The sequence below is a fragment of the Brassica napus genome, chromosome C3 (assembly GCF_020379485.1).
Source record: "Brassica napus cultivar Da-Ae chromosome C3, Da-Ae, whole genome shotgun sequence".
In the NCBI taxonomy this organism is placed as follows: Eukaryota; Viridiplantae; Streptophyta; class Magnoliopsida; order Brassicales; family Brassicaceae; genus Brassica; species Brassica napus.
In genome coordinates, this window is record NC_063446.1 from 13,455,065 (window position 1) to 13,471,836 (window position 16,772).

Here is a 16,772-nt window from a genome sequence, read left to right on the forward strand (position 1 = left end):
CTAGAATACCGAGTTTTCTTTACTTCCGTACGGCAGGAAACAAAATGATTTTAGTACATTACATCTCGATTTTCAAATTAGTGTCGGGTGATTGGATTTTACAACACTGATACAAAATAGTTCTAATAGTTTAAGCAAAAAATTGTGGTACACATATTAGTAGAGACCAACCTACATCTATCGCGGAATTTTTTTCTGCGCAACAAGAAAACAAAGACAAAAAAAAACATTGTTTAATAGATGATGATAGTTGACACAAAAAAATTAAATGGTGTCGAAAGAAAAACAATTGAAACAGATTTGAACAAAAAAAAAAAAAAATTTAAATGCATTTACAAGTAGAGGGTCAATTCATGACGGCTAACCAAAAGTTGACTAAAAATGTGGGATATCTTGAAAGAACAAGAAGAGAAGGTTCAAGTCCATGACTGTAGCTTTGTGGGATTTCTATATGATCTTAAGTGCAACCCAACGAAAACATAAAAAAAATTATACCCAACAAAGACTACTAAAAGCCAAAACGAAGTCTTAAGCTGAATTGTACCAAATTAACTGATAGATTATGGAGTTGAGGCCACACCCTGAGCCTCAAACTGCGTCATATACAACTATTGTTAATTTCAATAAAAAAATATTGTTAACGAGATCCCAAATAGTGGAATCCTATCAAACCCATTGATAACAATTACAAACTTGAGTGATAACCAGCTATCGAACAAAAAAAATTATCAGAAAAAATCGTCAAAAATAACGTAAATCGGTAAAAGAAAAAAATCATTATAAGAAGCAAATAAATTAGAAATTAATCAATTATACGTATTTTCTGTTTACACACACATGACATGACAGTGATGACACACCCGAGACCAAATAAATATTTTGTTACGACAGCAAATATAAAGTCTTCACTCGTGTTTCTCTGTCGTCCCCATAAATGGTTAATTTTCAGATATTTACGGTAACAAAAAAAAGGCACCCAAAACCAGTAATTTTCTTCTCAATTTTCCACGAAATAAAATCAGCTAGGATATATATATTACCCGCGAAAGTTAAAATCATTAAAGATATTGCCAAAACATTACGTAAGACTTTTTTTAATAGTGGGTCAAGGCATATCCAGAATCATTGGTCTATACATTTTCAAATTTAAGATTTTTTTTGCACAAACGTAATTTCTCTTATTTCAAAATAAAATAAAATATTAACTAAATTGTTTATAGTTCCTTAAAGTATTTAGAACCGGCCTGATCATGTCGATAAAATAGAAGCATACACCTTTTTATCTTTTGGCCAAACTATGTCCATTTGTTTGACTTTTATTTCTCAACACATACAAAAGACAAATCAACCAATCCTTATTCGGTCACCCCCTCGTGCCTCTCATTAACACCAACCCTGTTTCTCATTTCGTCACGTCGCCATCTCTGTTCACATCTCTCTCTCTCTCTCTCTCTTTAACCGCGTGGGTTGTCAAAAGTTTCTATAATTCCTCTTATCCTCTCTGCTCATAAACCATACAATCCTCCTCAAGAAGCGGAACAAGAGCACTCAAGAATCAAGAAAGTGGAGAAAACGCACTTCTTCTTAGCTAAATGGGTTCTTGCTTCAGCTTTTGCGTCAAAGCCGATAATCTTTTTCACAATGGTACCATCTCCTTCTTCGTTATGTTGATTTTGCTCCAGGTTTGAGTTTGGTTTAACATATGTTTGCGTATGTTTAGGTAAGAGCAGCGATCTTTACGGTTTAAGCATCTCAAGCCGGAAATCATCGTCCACGGTGGCTGCTGCTCAGAAGACGGAAGGGGAGATTCTTGATTCAACCCCTGTCAAGAGCTTCCCCTTCAACGAGCTCAAACTCGCCACCAGAAACTTCAGACCGGACAGTGTGATCGGTGAAGGTGGGTTTGGTTGTGTCTTTAAAGGCTGGTTAGATGAAACCAGTCTCACTCCGACTAGACCCGGAACCGGTTTAGTCATCGCTGTTAAAAGGCTTAACCAAGAAGGGTTTCAAGGTCACCGTGAATGGCTGGTACATTAGCATTCATTTCTTCAAATTTCAAAACTTGAGAGTTTTATGTGTGTGATTGTGTCTGATTTGTTGTGTTGTGTTCTGATGCAGACGGAGATTAATTACTTGGGACAATTGAGTCACCCCAATCTAGTGAAACTGGTTGGTTATTGCTTGGAGGATGAGCACCATCTTCTTGTATATGAGTTTATGCAAAAAGGAAGTCTTGAGAACCATCTATTCAGAAGTAAGTCCTATTGATTCTATTGATGAAACATCTTTGATAAGTTTAGTAGTATAATAGTTTCACTAGTTTTATTCATTAGCCTTTTGTATGCTTATTTATACAAAATGCATAACTTAGCTAGAAATTTCTTTACATAATAGAATAGAAAATCTAATTTATACATGAATAGTAGCTTTCTTAATAACTACAAGAAAATATATAAGGCTTTGTAATCTCCAAAATCTCCTAACAATCTTGTTTTCATGTTGTGTATTTGTACTAATGGAAGTGGGTTTGAAGCAGGAGGTACATACTTTAAGCCGCTGCCATGGTTTCTACGGGTCAAGGTTGCGCTTGATGCAGCAAAGGGACTTGCTTTTCTTCATAGTGACCCTGTCAAAGTGATATACCGAGACATTAAGGCCTCCAACATTTTGCTTGACGCTGTAAGGCAGAGAACCACGTATTGAATGAATTAGATGATCTCACTTTTTTACTGATGACTTTGGGTTCCATTGACAGGACTACAATGGGAAGCTTTCTGACTTTGGGCTGGCGAGGGACGGTCCAACGGGTGATCGAAGCTATGTTAGTACAAGGGTTATGGGTACATATGGCTATGCGGCTCCCGAGTATATGTCTTCAGGTATAAAGTCAACTAAAGGTTGATCAAATTCTATAACCGGGTATAGATATAATCAGTGTTCTAAAAATCGGTATAAACGGTGTAGGTGGCAAATCAATTATTAGCGAAATGACTTTTAAAACGATTTTTAAGAGTTTAAACGGTGTTTAGAAACTAATCCCTTATAAAACTCCTAATCACTGTGCTTTCTTGAACATTAGATATAATGAATATTTGTTTCATCTTCCCGATTTTGTATACTTTCAGGTCACTTAAATGCAAGAAGCGATGTATACAGTTTCGGTGTTGTGCTTTTGGAGATTTTGACGGGTAAACAAGCGTTGGACCATAACAGGCCGGCTAAAGAAGAAAAACTTGTGGAATGGGCTCGACCGTACCTCACAAGCAAACGCAAAGTGCTCCAAGTAGTGGACGCTCGGCTGGACACGCAGTACCTACCCGAAGAGGCAGTGAGACTGGCTAGCATTGCGGTGCAGTGTCTCTCGATCGAACCCAAGTCACGCCCGACCATGGACCAAGTGGTCCGTGCCTTGCAACAACTTCAGGACAATCTGGGGAAACCGACTCAGCCCGATCCGGTTAAGGATGCCAAGAAACAGGGTTTTAAAACCGGAGCTAAGTTACAAGAAACACGGTTTAGACAAAGACCTGTTAGCAAGCATTAAGCTGGTTAGTTCAGTGATGGACGGCCGGGCATTTGTTACTGCAAATCGAATACGGTTATGGACAAACCGTGAAGGTCGAGATTATTAACGGATACATAAAATTTTGCGGGTAACAAGTCACATACACAACCTTAGAGAAACATGTGGTTTTAGCCTTTAGGCTTCCTCATGTGCTATGATGTCGAGTGAAGTATATATGTTGTAACTTTTTCTTGTTGTGTTGTAACCACTTTTGTAATTTGTTTGTTCCTCAAAACATTTGATGTAGAGATTTTTCGAATATCTCTAGTTTTTGAATCAACAATTTTTCAATGATACAAGTCAGAATACTAAACGTTAATCAGTGGTGCAAATGCAAAAAAAAATAACACAAATCCAAATTTGAGTTTTCTTGGCTTCTGTAACTTAAGCACTAGGTAAAGTATTGTAGGTTGTTTTGGAGAGAAAATTATGAAAAAAAGCATTATATATGAACCAAATGAAAACCTTATGAAATAAATCACAAATGTAAAACTAAGGAAGGCACAACCGGTTTTATATAATGTTCTTGCCATCGTTTTATGTAAATATTGAGTTATTATCGATTTTAGTTTAAGCGGTTTGGATTGGTTTATTGCACTCTTGAACCAATAGTAGGGAGAAATCGAGGAGCTGAAGCTTGTGAACTATGCTTAGAACTAAGAAACAAATTAACAATTAACTATAAATGCATTCTTTTATATAATTAACAATTTACAATAAGTTTGAATCAATGGTTATTCAAAATTAAATTAGTTATTTTTAATTATTTATCATCATGAAAATAATTGTTAAATAAATGTATAAAATTATAACATAAATCTTTTTAAATAATTGTTTTTCTTCAAGATATGTATCTTTTATAAAACGGATAAAGTATATAATGGAATCAAATGATAAATTTTAGCTAAATTTGTAAGTGGAGAAGACATATCCGGTTCATATCACCGAAAAGAAAATAATGAATAACAAGTAAAGGACCTTGTGGACTTGTGCTACGTTCGCATCAAATGCTGTCGGAAAATACTTTTTATTATTATTTATTACTTTTCAATTCATCGGTCAAAAAAACCAGTTCCCACTTACTAAAGGCATTTTAGACCCGTGTATGGCCATTGAATTATTCTTGCTTCTTTTACCAAAAAAAAAAAAAAACTTGCTTCTCGTCACAAAATCTAAGTGGGAGCCCTGACAATCTATCACTTTACACTAACGTGCATTAGCTAGTAGCTACACTCTTTACTGTCAGAGCAGTACTGTACTACTGTCTCAGAGTAACTGTTTTGCAATGGCTAGTTAAAAACAAACACGAAGATTAGTAAATAGTATCACAACATAACCATGTTGTAGATTACACGTTACAAGTTGTAACTTACAAGCCAACCAATGTAAAATACTTAAGTAGCTGCGGGCTGTTACAAGATTTTCTCACAGCCACTTCAGCTAAATATAACTCACAATTAAAACACCAAATTCCCCAAAAAACAAAAAACATTAAAAAGAAAATACACACAAAAGTCAAAGATACTATTCTCCCCTCAATTAGCGGGGAGTTTTCTTTTGTCTCGACCACTTCAATGTTTAGTTTCTCGAAACTCACTTAGACCATGAAATTCTTCCCGACAAAGGTTTGACCAAACTGCCAGTTAGAAGGAACGATGTTCCATGAAGTAGAGGTTCTACGGTCACTGCCGGTGACACGGAAAGAAAGTGACTGACCAACCAAAACAGCGTTAGATTGCCAGTTCTGACCCCAGTTCCTGCTCAGACTCATCCAACCAGTCCTTGAACCTTTGACGCTCGTCCTCACGATGTCTCCTGCTCCCGCAACGTTAGTGATCAGCACCAAGTTGAAGTATCGGTGACCGTTAATTGTGAACCTGATCCCTCCTCTCTTTCTGCATGGCACCCTACAAAAGAAGACCAAAAATTTCACACACTTTTACTAACTTAATTGCATGAATGTATGGATTGTTTTGTGTATTAGAGAGCTAATCTTTTTAGTTAAAGCCAAAGTTCGTTAGTTAAATTATCTTAAGCAAAATATTATAATAACACAACAAAAGATTGTTTTTAGTAAGCCCTTTCTAAAAAAAAGGATTGTTTCTAACTAAATTGAGAGTTTACATTAATTTTAAGAGGTCTTTAACTTAGAAATACTCAACTATTAGGTTAAATATTTGGTATTTTTTATGTTCTTGTAATACAAGATTTTGTACCTGCGGTATGAGACAGGGACAATGCCGGCACGATATTGAGCAATCTTGAGGAAGACGGGCATGGCTAGGTCGAAGTGTTCACGTGGCGGGTTGCACCATCCTCCGTTGTCGCTAGCCTGAGCAAAGTTGGGTGGGCAGAAATTGGTTGCGGTAATGAGGATAGATGGGCTACCTGAATGGCACCATTGTGGGTCGTTGGCGCATTTTAGCTCAAAGCAGGCTCCACAACTCATGCCGTTGTTAAACAGAGCCGTGCTCAAAGCAGCCGTGTTGGTTCCGTAGCCTTGGCTGTAAAGGTTACCGTAACCACAAGCTCCTCCTGTAAAGTCAAAACAGATTAAAAACCATTTTGTTAAAAATGAACCTTTCTTTTGGTGCATTTACTCTGTTTTTGTGGACTGACCCATAGTTCCGGAGGCATCGCTGCCGCCGTAGAAAGTTGCGTGTGCGTTTTGCCACGCGCCACCGGAGTAGACGCCGGGGATTCTTGCGTCAGCGAGGTTAAAGAGGAGATATGTAGTGAAGAGAATTGCTAGTTTAATAATAGCCATTTTTGTTTGTGTTATTATTTGAGAAGGGGTTTTAAATTACTCAGAGTAAAGAAGATGATGAAGAAAGAACAAGAGCGCTTTCTTTCGAGCTTGCGCTCTTGTTAAAGAAGAGTTACGTTTTGTTAATTGGAGAGATGATGGTGAGGACTGAGGAGCAAGAAGTAGTGAGGTTCGGTATTTATGGAGGGAGGAGGGAAACTCCAAAATTAGAGTGTTAGAGAGAGAGAGATTGAGAAATATTATTGGCTATCTTTTTATTGTTTTTGTCAAAATTAAACTTTAAAAGTTCGATTACTATTTCTACGTAAGGTGGAGGTAGTAACCGTTTCGTCATACTTTATACATATATATATATATATATATATTTTTATCTATTTTATGTAGCTAGATACTTAGACCATCGTTAATCCAGTCTTTTAACTCGGGTTTTTAGATTCGGATAAAAAACGATTATTAACTTTTCTTAGATTTTAACTAAGATAAAATTAAGAACCGTCTCTTAAATAAGAGATATAAGAACTGTCTCTTAACTTAAAAGTGTAAAAAAAACAAAAAAAATGTCAAATCATAAATTAATAAACTCGACTAAGAGACCGTGATTAATCATGTCCGTATATCATGATATGGGGGTTCTTAGGATGGAGTTCTTAGCGGAATATAAGAAACCGTCTCTGAACTTTTAACTAAAAAATCTAAGAACCGGCTATTATAAACTCAACCAGTTTCTTATATTCTGGTAAAAACTTATCCTCGGAACCCTTTATTAACGATGCTCTTGAAATACCTCCATTGATCATTTATAATAGGGTATTTCAAGACAAAAAATTGAAAAAGTACACATAAAGCAGGGGAGAGAAGGAGAATCGGTTGAGTGCAGAGATTTCCTTTCTGACTTTTTAGAACCTCTTTCTTCGTTTATCTTCGTTTCATTGCTTAATTTATTTTGTTAAATAAAAAAAATATTTTTCAGTTTTAAGAACTTTAGAGGAATAACCAATAAGGTTGCTCTTAGATAGCAATGATACTCAAATATCTTATTATTTCGGCAAAATAAAGAGTCTTGAGTTTACTTATGTGAGGCGTTTCACACTTATGATCGGCAAAAAAAGAAAATGTAACTGGACGGAAATTTTGTTTTTCTATTAAGCTTAACTGTCATTAGTATAATCGGTCACAAATATATTTCTATATCTCTTAACAGTTTTTTTTACCATTGCCGCCCAAAAATTCACTTGCAAAGAAGAATTTGAAAAGAAAAGATTACTTTATCAAATCGAGTTTCAAAGGAGAAACAAATAACAAATGAACGGCTCCACATTGCCCGCATTCAACGGGGCATCAGTTGTGAATCACACAGTATACACACGACCCTAACTCTATCGGATCTATTCAATCAATGTTTTATTTATGTCATGAAACTTGTCAAAAGATCTACATTAAATATCAAAGCTGTCGCACTTCTTAGTTCTCACGGACAAAAGTCAAAGCGTCATATGCTTATATAGTATGTTTATATGATAAAAATTCTCATAAAACTAATGTTTATCTATGGACTTATAAATAGACTTTGATAGTTTGAAAACTTAAGTTCTCTTTCGGAATTCGAGTTCATTTCAAAAATAAATTACAGTTCTTAACTTTTAGTGATTAGCTTCCGTAGTTTAGGTACATGAACATCCACTTTTTTTTCTTCTTGTTGAAAAAAGAAGATGCACACTAACACTCTTTAATCTTTTTTAATAAACACACTTTAATCTTTATGCAACGGCGTGCCACCATCATCAAAAAGAGCAACCTAATAGAATTGAAATATCATAAGTGCCAACTTCAAGTTAATATGATTAACTTTCATTAACTTCTACTGTACTTATAAAAAAGAAAATTAGTATGTGTAAGAGATTTTTGTTTATCTTGTATCAGTGTGAGTGAGAGATAATTGGCAAACGAGGAAAACAGTTAGGGGCGGTGACAGGTCGTCGAGCAGCGTTAATATATGGCGATGACAAGGCATATCTATGCACCAACCAGATCTTCTTATATCTGCCACTTCAGCCCAAGCATTCATACTTGGTATTTTGTTCTAATTGATCTCGGCCACGTGTTGATAAATATACAATTATTCTAAAAAATATAATTAAAATTTTAAATTATATAAAATGTTATAAATAAAACATGTTTATTAAAAAAATATTTTTATCTAAAAATATTATTAAAATTTTAGATTAAAAACTATTTAACCAATTACAAAATAAAACTATTAAATTTGATTGGTTACACAGTTTTTGATAAAAAAAAAAATTTCTTTAGTTTTTGATAAAGTTAAAGTTACCTAAAAATATGAGAATATTTTACATATTAGAACATAAAAATTCTTTTAAACATTTTATATTTTGGAACGGACGGAGTATAACATTAGCTCAACGACCCTTTATCATGAGAATACAAATGCACTTGCATGTGAACTCCTCTCCCAACAAATTCCCGTATTTAATTACATTTATTCGCTTCAGCATTTAAAAACAAAACATTTTTTTTTAGTCTAAATGTAATATTGGTATATAATCTTCAAATATAGCCTAAGAATTCTCTCCGGCAACAACGATTTAAGAATTTAAATTTGTCTTGTAAAGCATCTCCATCTCTACTCCATTTTTTTTCTCTAAAATAGAGTAAAAGTGATTATGGAGTAAAGAATGCTCCAACTCAACCTCATATCTCACTCCATAATGAAGTTTACTCCATAAATGGAGTAATCTATTCTTTTTTTGTTCATCACTCCATTATAGAGTGGGAAATGAAATAGGATTTGAGCAATTTTACTTCATTTTCACTTTTACTCCATTTTAAAAGAAAAAATGGTGTTTTATATTGAAGATGCTCTAATAACCTCAATCAAGCGTCATCACAAATGGTTTAGCAAAATCAAATTAAATCATAAAACAACTATGTGCATCTGTTTTTCTTCTTTACTTATTTTTATAAACTAGAAAAGTCATAAATATTCTACCGTAGGAGTATTTTGACTAAGTTGTTGATTGTTTGTTCGTCGGGTTCTATATTCACATTGGCAATGCAGTCGACCAACGATTTTAGAACATTTTGTGCCTATAGTGCCGTGTGAGTCTGAGACTTGTGTGCCTGCTCTTCATTAGTTATAACGCGAGTAAATTAAAACGTTTTTTCCAACTTCCACGAAACTCAATATCAGTGACATTAACCAACACTGATTTTTTGGGGGGGGCAAAATTTACACTCCAACAATATATATATGGGCATATATATTGTATTCATCTGAATAAAACACTGCGTATGAGCCCTACTTTTGAATGATATTTTTCAAAATGCTTTAAATGTAAATTGATAGTTTTGGTTGATAATCTATACTATTAAAAAGGAATGAATCTTAAAAAATCTACTTACACAATATTGTTGGACCATTTCATTAAACAATTAATATTTTGGTCTTATTTTAAATTTAAACTAACAATATATTACCATATATTTCTCTAACAATAATATATTCAATACTTTTATTTTAAATCTTATGGAAACCTTAAAAAATCTTAAATAATACTCCAGTTATTTAATATTTAATAACATGACCTATTAATATAGGTGTGGTTCAACTATTTTAACAGAATAGATTAAAATCTTTTATTAATCATTTAAGAGAAATATTATACAAAAAAATATATAAATATGACTAAAAACACAAATATAAAATTTAAATTTCTAAAAAAAATGTAAAATAAAAAACATACTCAGAATCTAGTGATTATTATTATATCGGATGATATGAGCATTGTGAATATTCATAAACAAGCTCACTAAATACTTAGGCGTAAAACATAAGTACGTGTAGAGTGCTAGTTGAGCTACATTCAAGCAACATATAAAATCATTATAAATTCTTTTAATATGGAAGTATAATTGAATCGTGCAACTAGTTTGTAATCCAATCTCAGTGAGCAAAAGATATCATGATTAAAATGCTATATATATTTTTCACACCCGTTTTTTGTTGTTTAATTTTGTTTGCACTTTTTTTGAAGAGCACACAGCAATAGTAGTACTACTAAAGAGTGAATCCTACTCAAATTTTGAGGACAAATGGGACGACATCATCTCATACGAGGTGGGCTATGAATCATGAGTTGATAGAAGTGGCAGAAGGGTAAATTGCAATTGCCAAAAAGGTAAGTGAGACCACACATGCTACGCCATAACCCCATAGTAGGTAAGATTCTCCTCGCAACTTCGCAATACAAACAAAGAGATCAGCAGAACTTCAGATCTCTTCCCCTCGAATAATGCAGTTTACAAATGAATACGTTAATTCATTTTTATTTTCTTAAACTTATTATGATAGTTAGACTTTTGATAATGTTACTATTATAGATACATGTCGATAGACCTGGCCGGCTGGCCCGGCTCTAAACATAGAAAATTGCATAAACGTGACATATAGGGTGTCTAGAAAAGAAGTGGATTCATTTGAAACCACCACGTGAGGTCATTAGACACAAAAGGAAAACACCTTCATGTAGAGATGTGTGGTATCAAAGAAGAAGAATTCGTGGCTGTATATGTTAGGGTTTGAGATCTTAATTATGATTTTACGTTCAAAGAGGATATGGTCATATGTTAATATGCAAACGCGTAGGCGTGTTGTCGCTTCTTGGTTGCTTTAGCAAGTTTATTCTTTCGTACATTTAGAGAAATTTTTAAAAAAGATCAATACAGTCAATTCATGCACCGACAATCTAAGACATTGGTGGACATATGAATTTTTTTTATAACAATGAATTTGAAATACAATGGTCGGAGATTTGATAAGTGTTCAAGTTAATTTTCATGGTTACGACTGACAACTAATTTAAGAAACTTCTTATAACTTTTAATCTAATTTAAACCATAAGTTTTGATTATTTGTTTCTAATTCAAAATAACAGAATAGCTGGATTGATTTATTTTTTGATGTGAAATATCTTCACATATTCAAAATAATAACTCGTCTATCCATTAACAAATATTTACTAGTAAATTTATCTTAATTTAACTCATCTAGAAAAATAAGAAATTATTTTATACAAATATGTTTTGAAAAAATCTTACAGATATAAATTAATAATATAGGATTTTCCAAATTTACATAAAGTATAAATACTTATAGTTATATGCTTCTTTTTCTCCAAAAAGACATGCATCATAGGTTAATTATTTATATCTTAATTTTTTTTCATTTTATTTAGATTCAAAATTTGAGAATTTCATGGTTTTCATTTTTCACTAATACTATAAACATACCAGATAATAATTGCAGTGACACTCAAATTAGTTGAATAAATATATGAAATTTGAAATTGATCGTTGCGCTAATATAGTTTCCCTGGCGCACATTTTTTAAATCTCTAGTAAGAAAAAGAAACAGAAAACGTTCAATAGCGTAAGGGTAAGGAAGCGGACCATTGCCAAATTTAGGGAGAATTGCCAAGTGTGACTCAAAACTTGGAGTCAAACCAAAACAATACCCTAACTTGGGTCAAAGGCAAAAGTAACTTAAAAGGCTATTGAAATTACAACTATCCCCTTGTGACCAAACAAAAAAACGGAATTTTTTTTACGTTTCTACCCCTCGCAAGTCGTCTGTTTAGACGACTTAACTGAAAGTCGTCTGGACAGTTAGTCTTAAACATAATTTAAAAATTTTGTAAAAAATATTTTGATAAGTGAAAAATGGGAATTATGTAATTAACATATGTCTTAGGAGGTATAAATTAAGATATAACAAATTTCAATTGTTTTCAGCATAGATGAGTGAAAGTAGTGAGTCATGATATTCTTTAGTTTATGTTTCATCAACATATGTTGTAGTATTGTATGTGTTCTTAGGGTTAGATTTTGGAAAGCATTAAAACCGTTTTTGAAAATTTTTAAAATTACTTATGCGTGTTCATTTCTATGTATAGTAAACACTATTTAAGTATAATTTGATTTTATAACGTGGTTAGTTAGTTAATCTAGTCATTTTAGTTTAGGGGTTCATTTTAGGGTCTAGGACGACTTAATATTTTGTCGTCTGAAAACAGACGACTAAATATTAAGTCGTCTGTTGTACATTATCAGCCAGAATAAGTCGTCTAAACCGGACCAAACCTTAAAGTTTACCAATGTACTTTTAAAGCTAACCGGATTATTTACCCAATATATAAGGTGATTTTTATTTTTTTTGTTTCATTTTTCACGAAATTCAGAAACCCTAACAGTTCTCTCTCAAAGGCGATTTCGAATTCCCACGATTTCCGAACAAACCATCGTTCTCAACGTCAGCTATCTATCTCACTTCATTCTCACCGTTGTCGCCGCAGCTTCTTCTAACCCTAGCGCCGCCGATTCCTCTAAACCCTAGCGCCGCCGATTCCTCTAAACCCTAGCGCCGCCGCTTCCACTATTTCTGAACAAACCGTCGCCCTCGCCACCGTGGTCACCAACGTTCTCACCGCCGCTTCCTCTAAACACTAGCGCCGCCGCTTCTTCTAAACCCTAGCGCCGCCGCTTCTTCTCTGTAAACCTTAGCGCCGTTTCTCTGTAAACCCTAACGCCGCTAAGTCATCAATCTCGAGGAAAAGATGAACATAAAACGTTGTCTCTATCAATTTACTCATTCTCACCGTTTCACGTTTATTTTTTCAGATCAATAACCGCAATGACGAGTACTCCAACTCCTTCTGCGACTGGAATACTTGTAAGTAATTTAAGTCGTCTGGAAAGTCTTCCACCTGGACGACTTAGTAGATGACTTAAATATAAGTCGTCCATTTGGAAGACTTTCCACACGACTTAAATTTAAGTCGTCTGGAAAGTCGTCCAGTTGGACGACTTTCCAGACGACTTAAATTTAAGTCGTCTACTAAGTCGTCTGGACTTATATTGTTGTCTTTGATTATTTTGCAGACAAAAAGGATGGATATTCCAGAACTCCCCCGTAGGTTATACACATCAGGGGAAGAGCCAGAAGCCCACAATAGCATTTCGTATCATACGGATAACAGCAAGTTGCATACTGCTCTTAGGAAAGCTCTTACTGATGACGAATTTGAAGAGCTCAAGGAGTCGAGTTTGGGAGTTTTCATCAAGTTCAAGGAGCAGGGATTTGGTTGGGCTTCAAGGCTGGTTCACTACATGCTCAGTTTCAAGCTGGACATTAAGAAGAAGTATGAGATGTGGTCTCTCGTTGGTCCAGAACCTTTGAGGTTTTCACTGTTAGAGTTTGAAAACCTCACTGGTCTAAACTGCGAGTACATCGAGGACCTTGAGACACCAAAATGTGACGTTACCCCAGAGATGGTTTCTTTCTGGGGGATGCTGGGAGTTCATCTGGAAGCTGGGCCAACTACTGATCAGATAATAGCAGCACTGAAGAGATGCGGGGATTGGTCCAGGGAAGATCGCAAGCGGCTCGCGTACCTCTCCATCTTCACTGGATTCATTGAAGGGAGAAAGTTTTCAACCGCTACACGATCTACTCTGGCAAGGCTAGTGATGGATTTAGAACGGTTTGAGAATTATCCATGGGGGAGAGTCGCGTTTAAGGTGCTGATGGACTCTTTGTGGAACAAAGAAATTGCTGGCTGTTACACCATGGATGGGTTTATACAAGTTCTTCAAGTCTGGATGTACACAGCTATGCCGGAATTGGGTGCTAGTATTGGTGGTCCCAGAGCAGACAGTCCGTCTCCACCGATACTGGCTTACGAGGGCAGCAGAGGCCGCAGATCAATGAAAGCTGCTATCTTGAGTCAGGTATTTACTTCAATCCAAAAGACTGCGCAGACGACTTATTATAAGTCGTCTGGAAGGTCGTCCACCTCTAACCAATCAGGCTACCCCTCCACCTCTAACCAATCAGCCTACCCCTCTTGCCAAAGAAACCGGGGGTAGAAACAAACAGGCTACCCCTCATGCCAATGAAACCGTGGTTAGTAACCAGCCTCCTCCTCATCAAACCAAACAGCAGCCTCCTCCTCCTCAAAAGAAACAGCAGCAGCCTCCTCCTCTTCAAAAGAAACAGCCTCCTCCTCAAAAGAAACAGCCTCCTCAAATCAAATATGTTAGTATCAAATCCAGGGTTAACTAGTTGTCCAGACGACTGTAAAAGTTGTCTGGACGACTAGTTGACCCTGGACGACTTAAACGTAAGTTGTCTGGACGACTAGTTGACCACAGAAGACTTAATTTTAAGTCGTCCAGGGTCAACTAGTCGTCCAGACAACTTTTATTTAAGTCGTCCAGGGTCAACTAGTCGTCCAGACAACTTTTATTTAAGTCGTCCAGGGTTAACTTGTGTGCAACTTTTATTGCAGAGATGGTTGCCGGAGGATACAGCAACCGAGGCGAACTCGGTAAATAAAGCAGATGGTGTCACCTCCAAAGAGATTGTTGCTGTCACTTCCACCGATCACCAACCGAGCCTCGCTTCCACAGATCAACAACCGAGCCTCGCTTCCACCGAGCCAAGCGATCCAGTTTCACAACCGAGCCTGGTTGTATTGGACAAGCGTGCAAAGAGTAAACGAGCGAAGAAACCTGCTCCTACTGTGAGATCTCCTTATATGGCAGAGAAAAAAAAAGATAAAGTGGCAGCCTATAATCCATTTCCGCCAGTAAACAAAGAAAAGTTGAAGGAACTCGCTGATTGGTTGAAAACTGATCCGTAAGTGATTGCTTTACCCATAATAGCTTGATTTAGTCGTCCAAAACTGATTGCTTTTTTGTTTGCAGTCATTATTTAACTAAGATCGAGGACAAACCACGTACATCACCAACAAGGTGGTACCACTTCCTCCGGACAGCCAGAGGATGGCTGGAAGACTGCGTAAGTCTTCTGCACACGATTTAAGTCGTCTACAAAGTCGTCCAAGTAGACTACTTTCCAGACGACTTAAAGATAAATCGTCTGGAAAGTCGTCTACTTGGACGACCACGTAGACGACTTATTATTAAGTCGTCTTCGTCTGGTAACTTCTAACTTGTTATATTTAATATGCAGCATATAGATGCTTGGATTAATGTGCTAAGGCAGAGGTATCAGGAGAACCCACAAGCTTTCAGGAGCGAGCGAATGTGCTTCCTGGATCACAACTTTTCTCAGTCTTGGAGAGAGCAGTATCAGCTCTTCAAAACATCGGAACCTGATCACAAAGGTTTAGGAAGAGTTCTACCTGGTGGGGCGTCGTATTTTTATGACGGATCAATACCTTCATTTTGCCAATCAAACAAGAAGTGGGGGGAGGACATTGATGATATCTATGCGCCAGTGAACTTGGACGACAAGCATTGGGTTGCTATTTGGATATCGATCCCTAAGAGGCACATAGTCGTCTGGGACAGCATACCTTCATCTAGTGTACCAGACGCATGGGATGCGATAATGGAGCCTTTTCTCCAGATGGTCCCTTATCTGCTTGTTGAGTGCGCAGCCACCGACGAAATGCGGGTCAAATACGGGTTGGAGCCATACACATATGAGAGACCGCTGAAAGGTGTACCCACGGCCAACAATGGTGATTGTGGCGTGTACACTGTAAAGTACATTGAATGTCATGCGCTCGGGGGCTCCTTTGACCCTAAAGACTTTGCTAGGTGCAACGCGAAGAAAATGAGGGATAATATGGCGGTGGATATATGGAAGGAGCTTGTTGATCAGCATCTGAAAGAAAATGTGGATGGTGATAAGTTCGTGGGCATGTATGATTAGATTTGTATTTGAACATGATTTTTTAACATGATTTTTGTATTTGAACATGATTTTTTAACATGATTTTTGTATTTGAACATGATTTTTGAACATGATTTTTGTATTTGAACATGATTTTTTAACATGATTTTTGTATTTGAACATGATATAAGTTGTCTGGAAGAAATAAGTCGTCTGGAAGGTTTTCCAACTGGACGACTTACAAATAAGTCGTCTGGAAGGTTTTCCAACTGGACGACTTACAAATAAGTCGTCTAGAAGGTTTGGACGACTTATTATAAGTCGTCTGGAAGGTTTTCCAACTGGACGACTTACAAATAAGTCGTCTAGAAGGTTTGGACGACTTGAAGGGATAGTAGAAGGTAGTCTAAAAATAAAATACACTTGAAGGGATAGTAGAAGGTCGTCTAAAAATAAAATACACTGGACGACTTAGTAGAATGTCGTCTAAAAATAAAATACACTTGAAGGGATAGTAGAAGGTCGTCTAAAAATAAAATACACTGGACGACTTAGTAGAAGGTCGTCTAAAAATAAAATACACTGGACGACTAAATATTTAGTCGTCTAGACGGGTAATCAAGAGGGACGACTTAAATTTAGGTCGTCTGGACAACTAGTCAACTGGTTGTGTACATTGTGGTTTTGTATGGCCAGTTTCCTTGCAGTTTGAGCATCTCCGT

General features: G+C 36.0%; 2 protein-coding genes across 2 annotated transcripts; one reads left to right on the plus strand and one right to left on the minus strand.

Moving 5' to 3' along the window:
• The first annotated feature begins 1,354 nt into the window (after positions 1 to 1,354).
• LOC106420603 (serine/threonine-protein kinase BIK1) lies at positions 1,355 to 3,826 on the plus strand. The gene is made up of 6 exons (XM_013861460.3): positions 1,355 to 1,644; positions 1,721 to 2,028; positions 2,119 to 2,254; positions 2,537 to 2,679; positions 2,756 to 2,879; positions 3,126 to 3,826. Exons 1-6 carry the CDS (start codon positions 1,593 to 1,595, stop codon positions 3,542 to 3,544), a joined length of 1,182 nt encoding a protein of 393 aa, XP_013716914.2. The 5' UTR covers positions 1,355 to 1,592; the 3' UTR covers positions 3,545 to 3,826.
• Positions 3,827 to 4,858: 1,032 nt separating this feature from the next.
• On the minus strand, positions 4,859 to 6,529 carry LOC106420586 (expansin-A4). The gene is made up of 3 exons (XM_013861447.3): positions 6,185 to 6,529; positions 5,782 to 6,100; positions 4,859 to 5,472 (listed from the first exon to the last, which is right to left on the minus strand). Exons 1-3 carry the CDS (start codon positions 6,330 to 6,332, stop codon positions 5,163 to 5,165), a joined length of 777 nt encoding a protein of 258 aa, XP_013716901.1. The 5' UTR covers positions 6,333 to 6,529; the 3' UTR covers positions 4,859 to 5,162.
• Positions 6,530 to 16,772: the final 10,243 nt, after the last annotated feature.